The 19,291-nt window shown below is 40.2% G+C and overlaps 3 protein-coding genes across 3 annotated transcripts; 2 read left to right on the forward strand and 1 right to left on the reverse strand.

The window, feature by feature from the left end:
* The first annotated feature begins 3,920 nt into the window (after positions 1-3,920).
* LOC122875818 (zinc finger protein OZF-like) lies at positions 3,921-6,636 on the forward strand. Its single transcript, XM_044195366.1, has 2 exons — positions 3,921-4,223; positions 4,386-6,636. The coding sequence occupies exons 1-2, from the start codon at positions 4,052-4,054 to the stop codon at positions 5,318-5,320; spliced, it is 1,107 nt and encodes a 368-aa protein (XP_044051301.1). The 5' UTR covers positions 3,921-4,051; the 3' UTR covers positions 5,321-6,636.
* Positions 6,637-11,451: 4,815 nt separating this feature from the next.
* On the forward strand, positions 11,452-15,024 carry LOC122875817 (zinc finger protein OZF-like). The gene is made up of 2 exons (XM_044195364.1): positions 11,452-11,763; positions 13,433-15,024. The coding sequence occupies exons 1-2, from the start codon at positions 11,592-11,594 to the stop codon at positions 14,371-14,373; spliced, it is 1,113 nt and encodes a 370-aa protein (XP_044051299.1). The 5' UTR covers positions 11,452-11,591; the 3' UTR covers positions 14,374-15,024.
* A 1,612-nt stretch (positions 15,025-16,636) lies between these two features.
* Positions 16,637-19,291, reverse strand: LOC122875802 (zinc finger protein 121-like). The gene is made up of 2 exons (XM_044195339.1): positions 18,993-19,291; positions 16,637-18,837 (listed from the first exon to the last, which is right to left on the reverse strand). The coding sequence occupies exons 1-2, from the start codon at positions 19,162-19,164 to the stop codon at positions 17,537-17,539; spliced, it is 1,473 nt and encodes a 490-aa protein (XP_044051274.1). The 5' UTR covers positions 19,165-19,291; the 3' UTR covers positions 16,637-17,536.

The raw sequence follows: 19,291 nt of genomic DNA on the forward strand, positions 1-19,291 counted from the left end.
CCACTGCCATCCCTCTGAGAAGGGCCGTAGATGAGGATAAGGCTCTTGTGGAGTGTGGCTGGATGCACTACAGAGCTTCCACTCCCGCTGCAATGTAGAGTTGTGTGATTTTGTGTGAGATTTGGGCTATCGGCTCAAAAGGGGAACCCCCCAGAGCACGCAGCACCAGGGGTAAATCCCACTGTGGTGCTAGAGAGCACACAAATGGTTTCTGTCATCTGACTCCCTTCACCAAGGGATGCGCAGAATGATATGGCTACAGCATACACTTTAAACATAGATGGAGCCAAATCATTATCTACCAATGTCTGAAGGTAGGTTGACATGAGAGGCAGAGCACATGATGTGGGATCTGAGCCTCTCTCCACATGGCAGCACTGAAAAGCAGATCATCTAGCTGTGTAACATGCTGTTGTAGAAGGGGCTCTCGCGCACTGAATAGTGCACACCACTGCAAGGGGCAGTCCTAATCTTTCCAAACTCTCCCATTGAGCGGCCAGGCCCATAGCCGTTGGCCTATCACTGGAAGGAACGCACATCGCACTGTCCAGCTGTGACAACGCATCTCTACGCCATGGGAGTTGCCGCAGCTTCCCTGCCAGCAGCTGCACCATGGTCAGGAACCAAGACATGTTCGTGCATTCTGGTGCCACCAGAATGACCACTAGATTCTCTTCCTGAAAGCAAGCTAAGAGGTGAGGAATCAGGGGAACTGGGGGAAACGTGTAAAGGAGTGCTCTGGGCCATGGCCTGTGAGAGAAGGCATCCACTCCCAGTGGAGGTTTGTTTTGTGCGTTCACGGAGAACCACAGTGTGAATTGCGCGTTCTTCGCCTTCCTTAACCTGAAGCGAACATCTTGCTGTTTTTGATGAGGTGCGGCTTTGCTCCAGAAGTTGCGTTTCCTTACTTTACCACTTCCTCGGCTGCTTCACGGCCAGGGACGTCTGGCCGGTAGCAATGCCTCTCAGATCTGCCACCTTTTTGATAATGTCAGCCAAGTCCTGAAAAAGGGCCTTAGCGGCGGGCATATGGCCAGACAATGTATGCAGAGAAGGAGAGAGACGCTGCTGCGGGGGCTCCTGGCCTCGGTGGGGACGGATAGAGCTACAATCGCGGAGCTCCGGATTCCCATCATCAAGCTTCAGGGTTTCTAACAAGGAGGGGGGAGAGCCAAGGGAAGAACCAAGCCACCTGACTCGTACCTGCCGTCGGGGTCATCCTCTGGGATGTCTTGAAACTCAACGTTGAAGAGGTCCAGTTCTGCCTCTGGTGAGGGATCCACAGGGTCAGCCCAGCTGCCGTAACCGCCTTCCTCGACACGGAGCGGCATGAAAGTGTCTGCTCGTCGCTGCAGCTCCTTCATAGGCAAACAAGCACAGAACTGGCTGGTGGCCTGCAGAGTAAGCACTACCCCGGCGTGCACAGCCCTGAGGCAAGCCTCACAGCATGGGTGGAGATCTGAGGGGAGGATGTAGCTGGTCTGGCAGCTGGTACACAGGCAGACACCACTAAACTTCTTCATCTTCTGTTCTTCACTTGTTGACTGCTTGTACGCTGAAGAAAAAATAGGAGCAGAGTTCAGGTCACGCATACTGCAGGAGCGGACCTGAGGGAGGCCCTGTGCAGGGCACAGTGGCGCGAAAGAAAATCTTCACAATTGCGAATACAAGCAGGGATAAACCCAATAGCGACAGCTCCTATTATTGGGAATTGCGAGTAAGTTTCAGAGCGACAGTACAGAGCATTCCAGTAACCATAGTAACTCACTCTCACTCCTGCCTGTGTGCGCCTGGCACGAGTAGAGAGGGAGCAACACTGTGCTGCTGCCAGAAGATTATTTTGAGCAGCATACAATGGAATAAATTACAATAATAGATTTGTGTATATTTCTCACCAGATTTCTCACAAGTCACATTTTAGAAATAAAGTCGCAAAGAAGATCTGAAAAGTCACCAAATCGAGTTGATAAAGTCTCCAAGTTGGCAACGTTGTGTGTGTGTGTGTGTTTGCGTGTGTGTGTGTGTGTCTCAGGTGCCCAAGTATGTAAGTGAGGGGGCGGGGATAGCTATGTTTCCCACAAAAGATTCAGTGGTTGTATGAGCTCATATATAGCACACTGGCTCCTGCTCATACCCCCTCTAATTCAGCTGCTGTTGGCCCTCAAACTCCTCTGAGTCCACTGCTCCCCCCTCCTCCATCTTCCTGAGAGAGTCCTATTCCTCCCTCAACTGGTTCTCAGGCTAACAGCCCTCTCATGACTGATGACTCCCTCCCTCCCCACTTGTAACCTCTGCTGTGTGCCTGACTACTGACCAGGTGAGAGGACAGCTGATGAAACTCCACTCAACAGAGACAGAGTGGTCAGCAACACTGGGGCCCCTCAGGGGACTGTCCTCTCTCCCTTCTTCTTCACCATCTACACCACAGACTTCAGCTACCACACAGAGTCCTGCCACCTTCAGAAGTTTCCTGATGACTCTGTTGTGGTGGGAAGTATCAGCGGTCGTGATGAGACTGAGTACAGGGCTGTGGTGGGTAACTTTGTCTCATGGTGTGAGCAAAACCATCTGCAGCTCAATGCGACAAAGTTAAAGGAGCTGGTTGTAGACCTACAAAGGGCCAAGGCACCAGTGACCCTGGTTTCCATCCAGGGGGTCAGTGTGGACATTGTTGAGGACTACAAATACCTGGGAGTACACATGGACAGTAAACTGGACTGGGCTAAGAACACTCAAGCACAGAGCGCCACAGGAAGTCATTCCTGCCTGTGGCCATCAAACTCTTTAACTCCTCCCTCTAAGTGTCAGTCTATATGACCTTAAGTTGATAAACTGAACATTGGATCATTAACATCACTGCAATACTTGAAATAATTGTGCAATATTCTCTGTTTAATACTCTGGTGCAATATACTCTGTTTTCAGTTTAATTTATTGATATTTATTCATACTTCTATTACTGCTGTGCAATATCCACCACCTCATAATAATCTTAATAAGCTACACTTAACTTGACAGTACATGCACTACTACCTATTACTTATATTATTACATTGTATTATTATACTGTACATACTTATCATCAACCGGTAATCCACTTTGTACTTTACACTTATTTTAATTTTATACTTATACCCACTTGGTACTTAATTTATCTTACCTGTATTATAACGTATTATATTTTTTGCTTAGTACTTATATTCCTGTGTGCACTGACGTGACAATGAGCTGCTGTAACAAAAGAGTTTCCTCTCGGGGATCAATAAAATATTTCTGGTAAAAATAACGTTTGATACTGCTATGTATTACGGTACTATAGTAGTGTTAGTAATTGCAGTAGACGAGTTAGGGCTACTGACTGAAAGCCTGATCGCTGAAACCTAAAAAGACGGGACACCATCTCCCAACTCTGCTTGCAGGTTGTCCCCACCGACCGCCCGGGGAGCTGGAAGAAGTTGACGCCTGGAAAGAGACGCCTGCTGCGGTACGGAACTGAGCCCCACCTCCACTAGCTGCTAGACTACAAGTTATGGCATCAGTAATCAAAATCAAATACATAATGCCATTCCACAAAATTATTAATTCAACATTTAGAAGGCTACTTCAACTATATTTTGCTAATATACTTCCGTTCTTTTAGCTACTTCAATAAAATGTTGAATGCACAATGAATTGCACTAAAGTTTACATATTTACTACTTATATAATATGAAAATGTCTTCAACCACTGCTTGTTTTTTTTTAATGCAAACTCATTATCTGCGAAGTAACAAATAAACACGTATGTCAGTTAAAAGTAGTAGAAAAGAGTACCAAAGCGAGGTGGATGTGAATCCTTGCTACTGATATTATGCACACAAGTTTTGAATAAAATGTCATCAGTTGAAAGCGGAACATAAAGCTACCGCACTTCCACTGTCGGAACTTAACAGTGTGACATTCAGCGGAAGTAAACAATACTCTACAGTAAGCTGCATCATGTGTTGAATTATCTGGGAGACTTTATAGTAGTCCTAGCGCAACCAGTTATTTTATTTGTAATTAAGCAACAATGTATTCAGTTGAGTATTTGAGAGAGTTTGTCAACGAGCGACTAACTGCTGCTGCTGAAGAAATATTCGGAGTTTTTAAAAAAACTATCGTCGAGTACGAGGAAGAGATCGATCGTCAGCGCAGACTGCTGGATATCTTTTGGAAACCTGAAATAAAGTTACACAGGATAGGTGTGTAAAACTTTATTATTTTAATAACACAAAATAAAGGATTTCGATTCATATGTTATCCAAATTGTTTTAAACAGTACTGGTTCTAATTTGCGCGCATGTCTAATTTTATACTTTACCATCACAGTAGTATCATGCTCCTTTTGTTCTCTGTCCCTCCAGAGCTCCCACAGCAACATGTCTGTACGGAGGAGGAGGTTCTGGCTGACCAGCAGCTCTGTATTCAGGAGAGGAACTCCAGTCTGGACCATGAGGACCCAGAGCCTCCACAGATTAAAGAGGAACAGGAGGAACTCTGCACCAGTCAGGAGGGAGAGCAGCTTGTACTGAAGCAGGAGGCTGATGCCTTTATGTTGACTCCTACTGATGAGGAAAGTGACCACAGTGAACCAGAACCAAACAGGGACCAGCAGCTCCTCTCTCACAACTCTCATGCAGCTGAGAACCAAGATCAGAAAGGAGGCAGGCATGGAGACTCGGGATCAACTAGAGATGCAGAACCAAATAATCAACATCACAAAAGTGAAAGTCATAGTAACAATGTATACAACTCTACCATGTCAATGATTCCCATTAACACTCTCAAAAAGTCTTTAAAATGTGACACATGTGGAAAAGATTTTAAGCATAAGTCAAGATTGCAGACACACCTGAGAAGCCACACAGGTGAGAAGCCATATTCTTGCAAAACGTGTGGGGTAGCTTTCGGCTATAGTGGTCATTTGATAGTCCACATGAGAAGAGCTCACAGTTGTGAGAAGCCATACCATTGCAACACCTGTGGGAAAAGATTTCCTATCAGGTCAAGCTTGAAAGACCACATAAGAATCCACACAGGTGAGAAGCCGTACCTATGCAACACCTGTGGGAAAAGATTTTGTCAAGCATCGGCATTGAACACTCATACAAGAATCCATACTGGTGAGAAGCCATATTCATGCAAAACATGTGGGAAAGATTTCAGATTTAGCGGTGCCTTGACAGGCCACATGAGAAGCCACACAGGTGAGAAGCCGTACCTTTGCAAGATCTGTGGGAAAAGATTTGTTCATGCGTCTCATTTGACAAGGCATATAAAACTGCATTCAGACAAGTAGCCTTGTATTTGCAAAATATGTGGGAGACGATTCAGTTCTAGTGGTTTGTGGTCAATACACAAAATAACTCAGAAGCGAGGAGCCACAAAACTGCAGCACTTGTGGGAAAAGTTTTACTCAAATCACATAGTTGAAAAAACACCTGAAAATCAATATACACAGGAGAAACCATCGAGCTGAAACTCCTGTGGAGACGTGTTCACCTACTGAATAAAATACATTTTTGAAATAGCTCCATCTCTGTAACTGAATGTAAAATGTTTTACATAAAATGAGCTAGTAAAGTAGTAGTAAAGTAAGTGGAGTAATGGTGTCCTGAGCAGAGCATGACATCACACTTTCTGTGTGTGTTATAATCCGAGCTTCTCTGTTCTTTGTTTTGGTAGCCGATCAGGCTGCGTGTGCATGTGAAACTGTTGGCTTTGAGGAGAGCGATATAATGGCTGTTTGTTTTCTCATCTAAGGCCGTGAATTAAGGGTTTATTTCAACTAAACCAGAGTTGGTGATTGTTGAACAATGGAAAGACAGTTTTGGTGAGTTTTTTTTTGTTTCTGTACAGTTTGAATGAAGTGTGTTTTACGATGATCTGCGAGGTAAAATTACTGTTTTTCTCAATGGAGTCTGGTGGGCCGTAGCACCAAATTATTTTGGTCTGAGATGCTGGTTCTCTAGTGCAACATTTAGTGGCAATGAATGTTACATAAAGAACCTTCACAGTTTAACAAGAACTTAATATCTTTGTACCTCAAGTAGTATTTGATAGTTCTATATGAAGCCTCCTACACATCTTTGCAAGAAGTCAGATTTTACCTTTGAGTGTTACTGACATCACTGTTTTATATTACCATATAAGAACTAAATGTGAACGTGCCTTCTTTTTTGCTATGTTTATACACTACCTCACTTATGTGTTTGACTGATAGTTGTTTTTTGTATGATGACATATGATAACCATACTTACTATGCTTTTGTATTCTTATGATGATTCCACATCAACTTTTATACATTTTATTATCTTTTATAAGTTTGTGTAACTGTGGTACCGTGTCTGTGTTTTTCACCTAATTAATTAAGTATGTATGGATGGACCTGAAGGTTCCCCTGGTTAGCTGGAGGAAGACCAGAAGAAGAACATTTGGTATCACTTATACAATGTTTTTCACTACGGACAAAGAATGTAGTGCAGCCACGTGGAGTTACTTGACTCCATACTATATAAGCTGGGTCTTCCTTATCTCAGGGCAGATTCTGGGTGGTACTTTGGTTCTACTCCGGGTCTGAACATGCATGTAAATAAACCAGCTTTAACTAAGAATCGACTTGTGGCCTGACTGATTTCAACTTCCTTGGATCCAAGATAAAATAATCTCCCTTTCCCTGACCAACTGACTGAAAGCCAATTTTTTGCTTAATATATGACTTAAAAAAATTAATCAAAACAGTTAATACCTGTTACTTTTAAAGAATAGCTTTGAGGCTCCGTATCAACTAGAAATGCATATCCTGAACCACAGAAATGTCCTCACAAAATCAATAGTCACACCAACAATGTATATAACTACCATGTTAAAGATTCACTGTAATACTTGCACATGTAAAAAGTCTTGAAAATGTGACACGTGGGAAAGCTTTTAAGTATAGGCAAAAATTGCAGAGACGCCAGAGCATCCACACAGCTGACAAGCCATATTCTTGCAAAAGGTCAGGTCTTTATCTGTAAACAACAACAGTCATACTACAGTAGGAACTGTGTGTTTTACATGTATTAGATAAGTTAAATGTGATGATCTCTCATTATGAGGTTGAAGCATTGCAACAATGCAATTTCATAAAAAAATGTAAATCTGCACAAGGCTACAATGCATGTTGGTGTACGTCTCGTCTCCACATTTAAAAAGTGATGTGTAGTCATATGTAATTGTAGAAAAGGTTTCAGTTGTAGTCATCTGGACACTGTTTTCAGAATCAAGACGTTTCGGCTCCCATCCGGAAGTCATTCTCAATTGCGAAAATGGTCTGAGAACTCAGAAATTTAAGCTACTCTGTGTTACTTAAGCCCTGCCCTCAGGAAGGAGTCTTCCTGACTGTCTGCTGTTTACCCTGCCTAGTTTCACCTGAAACTGACCTTCTTTTGTTTCCATGATGGCTCAGTAATCAGTAATATTGATAGCCTATTGTTTTCTGGCTGCACCTCCCTCATCACTGTTAAGTACCTGATTATCATATGATTGGCTTGACCAAGGTGTTAATACACTGTGGTAAACAGTTGTCAAGTTGAATCTCAGACCACCATTTCTGTTTAAAGAGGGGTTTTCTTTTTTCACAGAAATGGCTTCTTTGACTCCTCTTTCATACCAACTCTTCTCTCTACTTAGAATCTTCACCTCACTGTCTTCAAATGTGTGGTTTGTAGCTTTTAGATGCAAATGCACGGCGCTCTGCAATCCCGAGTTAGCGTATCGTCTGTGCTGATAAAGTCTTTTTGTGAAGTGGCTGTTTAGTCTCACCTCTAGCCAATCATATTATCATATGGGATGGAAGCCGAAACGTCTTGATTTGTCCAGATGACTATGACTGAAACCTTTTCTACGATGGAACACTCCTGGACGAATGAGGGACTACACCGTCTTATATGTAATTGTGCACATATGATTTAAATCAGTTAGTTCTACACAGTGAGGGTGAAGTTTCAATTAATTTTAGCAGAATTGCTCTAAATTCATTTGGAACACTTGGATTGGATTGCTACTCTGTATTGGCCAAAAACCTGAGTTTAGCAATAGAAATTGTATCGGGGTGAAAACATCAGTTTGGTGCATGACTATTAGCACATATAACAGACACAGTTTCTCAAGTACAATGTTGCTGTTGTGTAGAAATACAGACCTTACATTCAGAGCTGAGCTACTCTGAGTAACTCTGTATGTCCAGAGATCAACTAAAAAGGAGAATGTGTCACTCATCTCCATTAAAGAATTACATTTTAAGGTTTGTCCAAACTGAAAAACTTTTTCATGTCATTATTGTCATTTCATTACATCAATTTTATTTGATCATATTTGTTCAGACGTGTAATAAAGTGCAAATAAATGTCTTGTTGTGAGAAAAGGGGGTTGAATGTCTCCCCACATTCACAAACACACAGCAGCATCCACACAGTGACCCCATGGGTTAGTGTGCATTCAGGTTAAAGTCCCCACTGGAATATAAGAACATGAAACACACACACACACACACACACACACACACACGCAAATAAACACACTCCTTCTTCTCTCACCCCCTGATGTGGTCTGAGATATGGTTTGCCAGACACCTATCGTAACGTTAAAAGTACATTCCAAAGAGAAGTAACCCTGCGATATCCTTGCTTTGTTACCCATGTCTGAATTAATGTGAATTAGCTATATAACCAATCAGTAATCCAGTATTAATCATCATGTTTCATTGAATCTGTAGAATATTGTAACTATTATACTATATTAAGCAAACTGTATTGTTTAACCTTATGCCACTTAGTAGTGTTAAAAATATGTGTTAAAGTTAATGAAAAGTCTCAGATAACTGATTGAATGATTGCTGAAATAAGTGCTGGTTTTACTGTGTTTACCCAAATGTTTTTTTAATCACTGTGCTATTTTTATGTCTTGAATCTTGATTGTATGGCCATAGTAATGTTTGAGTATGTGATATTTTGAGTGTAAAACTTAAATTAAATTCACAAGAGTCAGAAAAACATGAAGAGCCATGTTAAAAGTTTCAAAGGAATAGAGTTTTTGGTGCAAAAGCCTTCCTCCACTCCCACAACTCCCCCTATTTTGGCTAGCTGACAAAATCAGCTTCACCTATATATTAGCTTTAGGCTGGTCTCAGCTGGTCCTCACCTTTGAGCTCGACTTTTAAGTGTAATTATTTGATTAAAGTAGTTGATTCTCCTACAGTTTTAATATATTTAGAAAATATGTTAAAACATTTTGGTAACATTATTTCTTAACAATTCCACTTTCACAGTAAACACCTTTGACTGTTTTTACATTAAAACACATTCCTTTTAAGGCACATGCACTAAATATTATTGCAATGCTGCTTGAGTGACAAAATTACAGCTGACAAGTAATGATACACAAGGTAGTATTAAGCACAGGGGATTATTGTGTGGTTGAACATGTAGGCATGACAGACCGTGAATGAAAGAATGAAGTGGAAACATTGATATATGTTACCGATACTGTGTGTTTGTGTGTGTACATGCAGACGATGTGCTGTCTTTTACAGGTAATATCTTCTAGATGTTGTGAGGTGGTATTTAAAACCACACCCTCAGTCTCCTACATCGTTGCTCTCATGTAGATCAGAGATTTGCTATAAACAGTGATGCAGCTCAGAATCACAGATTTATTTCCCTCATTCCTCTAACTTTTTATGAATTTTAATATGTAAGTAAAATGAATGAAACTGTTAAAGATATTTTGACTGAAACTCTGACACTCTTGCCAACGCTTATTGTTACTAGGACTCTTGATAAAAACATTAGGCCATCTGGTGCCAGCTTTTGGAGTTTATAATCTTCTTGACCATTTTTGTCAAAGGCTGGAGTTGCTACACATTCTGTGCAGAGGCAGACAGAGTGATAAAGACACACAGAGAGAGATAGCTCTGTGTATTATGATATTATGACATTAAACTCCAACAGTGTACACATATTCACGAAGTGGTGCCAAATAGGAGATATTTGGTGCAGGGTGACCGATATGGAAACAAAATAATTGAATTACACTGTGGTATTTCTGCTTAAATAATCTTAATACTTTTTCCACCACTGCGTATTTATTATGCAAATTCATTGTCTGCAGTAACTAAAAAAAAAACACGTCTGTCAGTTAAAAGTAGTAGAAAAGACTAACAAAGCAAGGTAGATGTACACATTTGCTACTGATAATAAACACAAGTTTTGAATAAAATCAGTTGTAAGCGGAACATAAAGCTCCCTCACTTCCACTGTCGGAACTTACAGTACAGTACAGTACTGGGAAAACTTACAGGGCCACAAGGAGAATCACCCTACCCAGAAGGTGTTAAAACCATGCCAAGAGAAAGAGAAACAACAGATCAAGAGCTTCGGTTGGACAATAGGAAATACAGCTAATGGAATAGGGATAGGGAATATAATGTTAAGCCCCACGGTACCATTCTCTGTTGTCCCACCTTGGTTATTAGGACAGATAATGGTGGACATGCACCTTCTGGAAAGGAAGAAAGAGAGAAATATAGATAGGAACCAAGTCAACAGATATATAGAGGGAAATTACGCTGAGTATATTAAAATATACACTGATGCATCAAAAGTAAAAAGTAGTAAAGTAGAGTAAGTAGAGAAAGTAGAGTTGCATTCATAATCCCAGATTTAAATGTTGTGTCAAATAAAAAAGTAAGTAACAACCTTTCAGTATTTACAGGGGAAATGTTCGCTATCCTTTTAGCCCTTGAGTGGACAGAAAGCAGCAAACCAGACAAAGGATTAATAGGATCAGATTCTAGTAGTGCGTTAACCAGTTTCAAGAGTATACAGTCAGAAGCAAGACAGGACATTATGCTGGAAATAGCCCAAATTATCTAACTAACTTCAGAATTACTAAAGCAGAAATGAAAAAGAAATGGCAGGAAATTTGGAACAGGGAAACAAAAGGTAGGCATTACTATAGTATCCAAAAGAACGTAGGAGAAATGAGGGAAACCAGTAGATCAAAAAAAGAAGAAAACATTATCTCGAGAATGAGGTTTGGGCATACTGGTCTTAATAGTACACTGAAGATAACTGATAAACATGGGACTGGTATGTGTGAGTATTATAACCTACAGGAAACCGTAGAACATGTAATTATCAATTGTCCTAGGTACGAGCAGGAAAGACAGATACTAAAAAACAAACTGGGAAGAGATTGCACTAAGGAGTTAATCCAATTGAACACAGGACATGTGGGGTACAGGGCAATATTTAGGTTTTTGGAAAAGACAGGACTTAAAAGAAGACTATAGGGTAGGATAAGACCATTCTGACCCACACTCCATTTCAGAAGGTGGCGGTAATGCGCCAAAAGCTGTTTGCCAACCGCTATAAAACATCAGAAGAAGAACAACAACAGTGTGACATCCAGCGGAAGTAAACAACACAAGCGCTAGTAGCGTTAGCTGCATTCATTTATTGAATCGGCTGGAAGACGATATTGTACTCGTAGCGCAGCTAATTATTTCATTTGTATTTAAACAGCAATGTCTTCAGTCGAGTATTTGAGGGAGTTTGTCAACGAGCGACTAACTGCTGCTGCTGAAGAAATATTCGGAGTTTTTAAAAAAACTATCGTCGGGTACGAGGAAGAAATCGATCGTCAGCGGAGACTGCTGGATATCGTTTGGAAACCTGCAATAAAGTTAAGCAGGATAGGTGTGTAAAACCTCATTATTTTAATAACACAAAACAAAGGAATTCCATTCATATATATATTTCATTCCAAATTGTTTAAATACGTATATCCTGGTACTAATTTCCTCGCATGTCTGCATTTTTTTCTTTACTATCACAGTAACGTTAATTTCAATACAATTTTATTTATACAGCGCCAATTCATAACAGAAGTGATCTAATTGCAATTTTCATATAGATCATGTCTAGATCGTACTCTTTATAATACTATTTACAGAGACCCATCACTTCCCACCATGAACAAGCACTTGGCGACAGTTGCAAAGAAAAACTCGAGCAGAACCAAGCTCTGGGTGGGCGGCCATCTGCCTCGACCGGTTGGGTTGAGAGAGAAAGAGAGAGGGGGGAGAGAGAACACACAGAAGCACAGTGCAAATTTCACATAGAAAATTAAAATCATAGTAATGGTAATATCAATGCAAATAAGTACAGTAATTATAGCAATAATACTATTAATAAGACTAATGATAATAATTGTAGAAGCAGGTGTTGAGCAGGAACATAAGGGCAGTAGGTGGCTTGCAATCATAGATCCAAACTCTACAGCTCCGGAGGCAGAAATACATGCTGAAAGCGACAGAAGGCGAGAGCGGCCATCTGCCTCGACAGGTTGGGTTGAGAGAGTGGGTTGGGGAAAGAGAACATACAGTAGCACAATGCAAATTTCACCTAGAAAATTAAAATCATAGTAATGGTAGTGGTAATGAAATTAATATTAATACAAATAATAATAGTAATGATAGCAATAGTTATAAGACTAATACTAATTATAGCAGCCGGTGTTGAGCAGTAACATGAGGACAGTAGCTGGCCCACAATCATAGATTGAGACTCCGGAGCTCCGGAGGCAGAAATACCAGCTGAAAGCGACAGAAGGAGAGAGACGAGAAAGCACAAAACTACAGGAGAGAGAAAATATAGTCAGTAAAATGCATTAATGGGATAAGAATGCATACAGATGGAGAGGAGGAAAGAGGAGCTCAGTGCATCATGGGAAGTCTCCCGGCAGTCTAGACCTACGGCAGCAGAACTAAGGGATGGTTCAGGGCTCACCAAACTATAAGCTTTATCAAAGAGGAAAGTCTAAAGCCTACTCTTAAATGTATAGATGGTGTCTGACTCCTGAACCACAAGTAACCCTGCATTCTGGGAGCGCAGTGTTCTAATCAGGTAATAAGGTATTATGAGATCTTTAAGATACGATGGTGCCAGACCATTAAGAGCTTTATAGGTGAGGAGAAGGATTTTAAATTCTATTCTGGATTTTACAGGGAGCTAGTGCAGAGAAGCTAATATTGGGGAAATATGATCTCTTTTCCTAGTTCTTGTCAGTACACGAGCTGCAGCATTCTGGATCAACTGGAGAGTCTTATGGGACTTATTCGGGCAGCCGGATAATAAGGAATTGCAATAGTCCAACCTTTAAGTAACAAATGCATGGGCTAGTTTTTCGGCATCATTTTGAGACAGGATGTGCCTGCTTGTTTCATGTGGGAGTTAAAGGATAAATCCTGATAAAAGATAACTCTGAGATTCCTTACAGTGGTACTGGCAATGCCATCTAGAGTAACTTATCTTTAGATAATGTGTCTCAGTAGTATCCTATTCCTTTTGTTCTCTGTCCCTCCAGAGCTCCCACAGCAACATGTCTGTACGGAGGAGGAGGTTCTGGCTGACCAGCAGCTCTGTATTCAGGAGAGGAACTCCAGTCTGGACCAAGAGGACCCAGAGCCTCCACAGATTAAAGAAGAACAGGAGGAACTCTGCATCAATCAGGAGGGAGAGCAGCTTGTACTGAAGCAGGAGACTGATGCCTTTATGTTGGCTCCTACTTATGAGGAAAGTGACCACAGTGAACCAGAACCAAACAGGGACCAGCAGCTCGTCTCTCACAACTTTCATGTAGCTGAGAGCCAAGATCAGAAAGGAGGCAAGCATGGAGACTCAGGATCAACTAGAGATCCAGAATCAAATAATCAACATCACAAAAGTGAAAGTCACAGTAACAATGTATACAATCCTACCATGTTAAACATACACCACCCGACTGAAACAGGTAAAAAGTTATTAAAATGTGATACTTGTGGAAAAGATTTTCAGTATAAGTCAACATTGCAGAGACATGTGAGAACCCACACAGGTGAGAAGCCATATTCTTGCAGTTTCTGTGGAAAAAGATTCAGTAAGACATCAGAATTGAAGGCTCATACAAGAATCCACACAGGTGAGAAGCCATATTCATGCAAAATATGTGGGAAAGATTTCAGACTTAGAGATGTCTTCAAAGTCCACATGAGAACGCACACAGGTGAGAAGCCGTACGTTTGCCAGACCTGCGGGAAAAGATTCATTGACATTTCAGCATTGAAAAGACACATGAGAATCCACACAGGTGAGAAGCCATATTCTTGCGAAACATGTGGGAAAGATTTCAGATTTAGGTGTGCCTTGACAGTCCACATGAGAAGAGCCCACACAGGTGAGAAGCCGTACCTTTGCAAGATCTGCGGGAAAAGATACGTTGATGCGTCTCATTTGGCAAAGCATATAAGATCACATACAGGCAAGTAGCCTTAGATCTGCAAAATATGTCTTGTGTGGTCAAAACACACAAGAACTCAAGGAAGTGAGGAGCCACGTAATTGCAACACTTGTGGGAAAAGTTTTACTCAAGTCACATACTTGAAAAAACACCTGAGGATCAATATACACAGGAGAAACCATCGAGCTGAAACTCCTGTGGAGACGTGTTCACCTACTGAATGAAATACACTTTTGCAATAGCCCCATCTCTGTAATTCTGTAATTTAATGTATACAATTTCTCATTGAGGTGTCTTAGTGTAATTAAGTAGTACATTGTCAACACTGCCATCAAGTTTTGTTAAACTAACCTTCATATGACTATTAGTATTCTGTTAGAAACAGTATTTCTCTGAAACAATCGTAATCCGACAAATTGAGGAAAATGTTAGTTTCAGTGAGTACACAGTAGTGGCTGTTAAAGTAGTATTTGATAGTTCTGTATGAAGCCTCATACACATCTGTCAATAGTACTGTTCATAATGTAAGATAGAGCATCACTATGCTGAAGTACTAACTTATACTTGCATGTATCTGTAAATGTTACTATTGTTTTGCACTTCTGGTTAGATGCTAACTACATTTCATTGGTTTTGTACCTGTATTCTGCACAATGACAATAAAGTTCAATCTAATAAAATCTTTGCAACATGTCAGATTTTACATTTTGAGAATGACTGACATCACTGTTTTCTTTTACTTTTAAGAAATTATGTTAAAGGTGAATGTGCCTCATTTTTGCTATTTTTACACGCAACCTCACTTATGTGTCTGACCAACAGAATAAAATCTAAATGTTTTCCATTTTTGCTTGATAAATGATTTAAAAGATTAATTGATTATCAAAATAATTGCCAGTTAATTCCAATTTTTTTTAAAGAATAGCATGGAGACTCAGTATCAACTAGAAACACAGATCCAAAACCACAGAAAAGTCCTCAAAAATCAATAGTCACACTAACAATGTATATAACTTCCATGTTAAAGATTCACTGTAATACTTACGCAAGTAAAAAGTCTTAAATGTGACACATATGGAAAAATCAAAATTGCAGAGACACCGGAGCATCCACACAGGTGAGAAGCCATATTCTTGCAAAACATGTGAGAGAGGTTTCAGTTCAGTAAAAAGATAAGTGCAAGTTTTGTAATAGGTGTGTCTTTGTATTTTCATGCATAACGGTATGTTTGAGTGGCCACATTTCTCAGAACAATCACAGTCTTCTATATCTCGGGAATCTTTGTTTCACAGTGAGTGCACAGCAGTGGTTGTTACTTATGCTAATGGTGTGATGTGACCTATTGTCGTGTGGATAAGAGCATTTGCCAAATGCAACACTTGTGGGAAATGTTTTACTCAAATCACATACTTTTAAAAACACCCGAAGATCAATATACACAGGAGAAACCACCGAGCTGAAACTCCTGTGGCGACGTGTTCACCTGCTGAATGAAATGTGCTTTTTCAATAGACAAACACACATTTTAGATGATGTACTACATGGTGCTATCAGAGTCAGCCTAAGCAGTAGTAATGGATACAATGATCAGTGCCCAAAGGAACGTTGGCAATGAAATGCTGTTTTGTTTGATCTCATGTATTTATTCTAACAATAAAGGTTTGTAAGGTGATGATGTAAGAATGCCAGTTTAATACTGAAGTCCAAAGCTATAAGCAAATTCTGTTCATCAAGGCTGCAGATAGGTGATACTGACATCAAAATTAAGAATATTTAAATTATAACATGCAAGAGGTGTTTTAATGTTGCAGCTCACCAGCAGCAGGTTTAAGGGACAGTTCACCCCAAAACCAAAAATATATATTTTTCCTCTTATCTGTAGTGCTATTTATCCATCTTGTGTATTTATTCTAACAATAAATTTTTGTAAGGTAATACTGTAAGAATATCAGATTCATACTGTCTAAAGCTATAAGCACATTCTGTTCATCAGTATAGTTCAAATAGAACAGAAAAGTTATTTTCAGTGTTAAATTATAACATGCAAGAGGTATTTTAATGGGGCAGCTCACCGGCAGCAGGTTAAAGTATAATTTGATTGTTTGGTAGTTTGATCAGTGGAAGTGTCTAATATTGAACAAGTATATATTCAGTGGTGGAATGTAACTACATTTACTAAGTATATAAGTACTGTACTTATGTACAACACTGATTGTCCTGCAGCTCCAATTGGTTCTGTCAAACAATGCATTCAATGCTAAACACCCAGTAATGACACTGTAAATCAAACTGTGATATTAAATGGTGTTATCAGCACATACTTTATTTGATCAACTTTGACTTGACAGAATGAATTTGACACCCAACATTCATTTTTCTTCATTTAAAAAATTCATTTTAGTTCAATCAGGAGAGACTTGTTTGAAAGAGGTGCTTGACCTCTAAAACCAGAAACATCAAACATTATATCAAGTTGAACCAATCACAAAATACATAAAGAAGAGAAAAAACTGCAGAAAAACAAAAAACTCTATTTGGCAGGATTACAACATAAGTGACTTAACACCACTAGAGAGAGGGTTTCGCAGCTTCAACATCAAAGAATTCACAATCCACTGATATAAATGAAGTAGTGTACAAAAATTGCATAAATTAATATTCTTTTAACAGGTCAAACATTTGTAGGAACTATGAACTCACTGTGCAACAATAATCTTTCAAAGATTGGGAGATTATGATTGTTTCAAAGAAATACTGTTGCTTACAGAAATATGAATGATACAGGGAAAAAACAGGTTAGATTAACAAAACTTGATGTCATTGCTGACAATGTACTACTTTGTTACACAAACATATTGTGACCTCAAATCAATGGGAAATTATATACATTCAGTTACAGAGATGGAGCTATTGTAAAGGTGTATTTCATTCAGTAGCTGAACACGTCTCCACAGGAGTTTCAGCTCGATGGTTTCTCCTGTGTATATTGATCAGGTGTTTTGAGTTGAACTTTTCACACAAGTGCTGCAGTTATATGGCTCCTCACTTTCTCATGTTTTGACCACAAACCACTAGAACTGAATCGTCTCCCACATGTTTTGCAAATACAGCTTGCTCCTTGGCTGTATTCAATCTTATATGCCTTGACATATCAGAAACATCAACGTATCCTTCCCCCCACTTGCTGCAGTGCTACGGCTTCTCATCAGTGTGGTCTCTTCTCATGTGGACCAACACGGCACTTCTGCTTGTGAAAGCTCTCCCACATGTTTTGCAAAGGTACGGCCTTTCACCTGTGTGGATTCTCATGTGGACTGTTAAGTCACCACTCTGTCTGAAAGCTCTACCACATGTTTTGCAAAGGTACGGCTTCTCACCTGTGTGGATTCTCATGTGAACTTTAAATGCTGAAATGTCACCCATTCTTTTCCCGCAGGTCTTGCAAAGGTACGGCTTCTCACCAGTGTGGACTCTTCTCATGTGGACTTTCAAGTCACTACTCTGTCCAAAACCTCTCCCACAAGTTTTGCAAGTATACGGTTTCTCACCTGTGTGGATTCTCATATGCCTTTTCAATGCTGAAATGTAAATGAATCTTTTCCTGCAGGTCTTGCAAAGGTACAACTTCTCACCTGTGTGCACTCTCATGTGGACTTTCAAGGCACTACTACGTGTGAAAGCTCTCCCACATGTTTTGCAAATATACGGCTTCTCACCAGTGTGGATTCTTAAATGAAAGTTCAAGTCTGATGTCTGACAGAATCTTTTCCCACAGGTGTTGCAAAGATACGGCTTCTCACCTGTGTGAGCTCTTTTCATGTGGACTATCAAGTGACCACTCTGTCTGAAAGCCACCCCACATGTTTTGCAAGTATATGGCTTCTCACCTGTGTGACTTCTCAGGTGTGTCTGCAATCTTGACTTGTACTTAAAATCTTTTCCACAAGTGTCACATTTGAAAAACATTTTACCCGTTTGAGTATTATGGTGAATTTTTAACATGGTAGAGCTGTATACATTGTTAATGTGACTTTCATGTTTGTGATGTTGATTCTCTGATCCTGGTTCTGCATCTCTAGTTGATCCTGAGTCTTCATGCTTGCCTCCTTTCTGATCTTGGCTCACAGCTGCATCAGAGTTGTGAGAGAGGAGCTGCTGGTCCCTGTTTGGTTCTGGTACCACAGAGCTTTTAACAGGTATGTTGCCTGTAGACTCTTCCTCTGCTGCACTTCGAATTTTATCCAGATTCAAGTACAGAGTCTGATCTTCACTGTGGTCACTTTCCTCATCAGTAGGAGTCAACATAAAGGCATCAGTCTCCTGCTTCAGTACAAGCTGCTCTCCCTCCTGACTGGTGCAGAGTTCCTCCTGTTCCTCTTTAATCTGTGGAGGCTCTGGGTCCTCTTGGTCCAGACTGGAGTTCCTCTCCTGAATACAGAGCTGCTGGTCAGCCAGAACCTCCTCCTCCGTACAGACATGTTGCTGTGGGAGCTCTGGAGGGACAGAGAACAAAAGGAGCATGACACTACTATGATGGTGAAGAAAAATTGCAGACATGCAAGCATATTAGTTCTAGTATATATTTAAACACTTTGGATTATAAATTGAATTCCTCTGTTTTGTGTTAAAATAATGAGGTTTTACACACCTATCCTGTTTAACTTTATTTCGGGTTTCCAAAAGATATCCAGCAGTCTGCGCTGACGATCGATCTCTTCCTCGTATTCGACGATAGTTTTTTTAAAAACTCCGAATATTTCTTCAGCAGCAGTAGTTAGTCGCTCGCTGACAAACTCTCTCAAATACTCAACTGAAGACATTTTTGCTTAATTACAAATTAAATAATTATCTGCGCTACGACTACAATATCGTCTTCCAGCTAATTCACTACATACATGCAGCTAACGCTACTAGCGCTTGTGTTGTTTACTTCCGCTGGATGTCACA

Source organism: Siniperca chuatsi, linkage group LG5 (genome assembly GCF_020085105.1).
Source record: "Siniperca chuatsi isolate FFG_IHB_CAS linkage group LG5, ASM2008510v1, whole genome shotgun sequence".
In the NCBI taxonomy this organism is placed as follows: Eukaryota; Metazoa; Chordata; class Actinopteri; order Centrarchiformes; family Sinipercidae; genus Siniperca; species Siniperca chuatsi.

Excerpts from the sequence above, each read along its gene's own strand:
- LOC122875818 (XM_044195366.1), top strand. The coding sequence starts at position 4,052 with ATGTATTCAGTTGAGTATTTGAGAGAGTTTGTCAACGAGCGACTAACT. Across the intron at positions 4,224-4,385 it reads AATAAAGTTACACAGGATAG|AGCTCCCACAGCAACATGTC; the intron begins GTGTGTAAAACT and ends CTGTCCCTCCAG.
- LOC122875817 (XM_044195364.1), top strand. The coding sequence starts at position 11,592 with ATGTCTTCAGTCGAGTATTTGAGGGAGTTTGTCAACGAGCGACTAACT. Across the intron at positions 11,764-13,432 it reads AATAAAGTTAAGCAGGATAG|AGCTCCCACAGCAACATGTC; the intron begins GTGTGTAAAACC and ends CTGTCCCTCCAG.
- LOC122875802 (XM_044195339.1), bottom strand. The coding sequence starts at position 19,164 with ATGTCTTCAGTTGAGTATTTGAGAGAGTTTGTCAGCGAGCGACTAACT. Across the intron at positions 18,838-18,992 it reads AATAAAGTTAAACAGGATAG|AGCTCCCACAGCAACATGTC; the intron begins GTGTGTAAAACC and ends CTGTCCCTCCAG.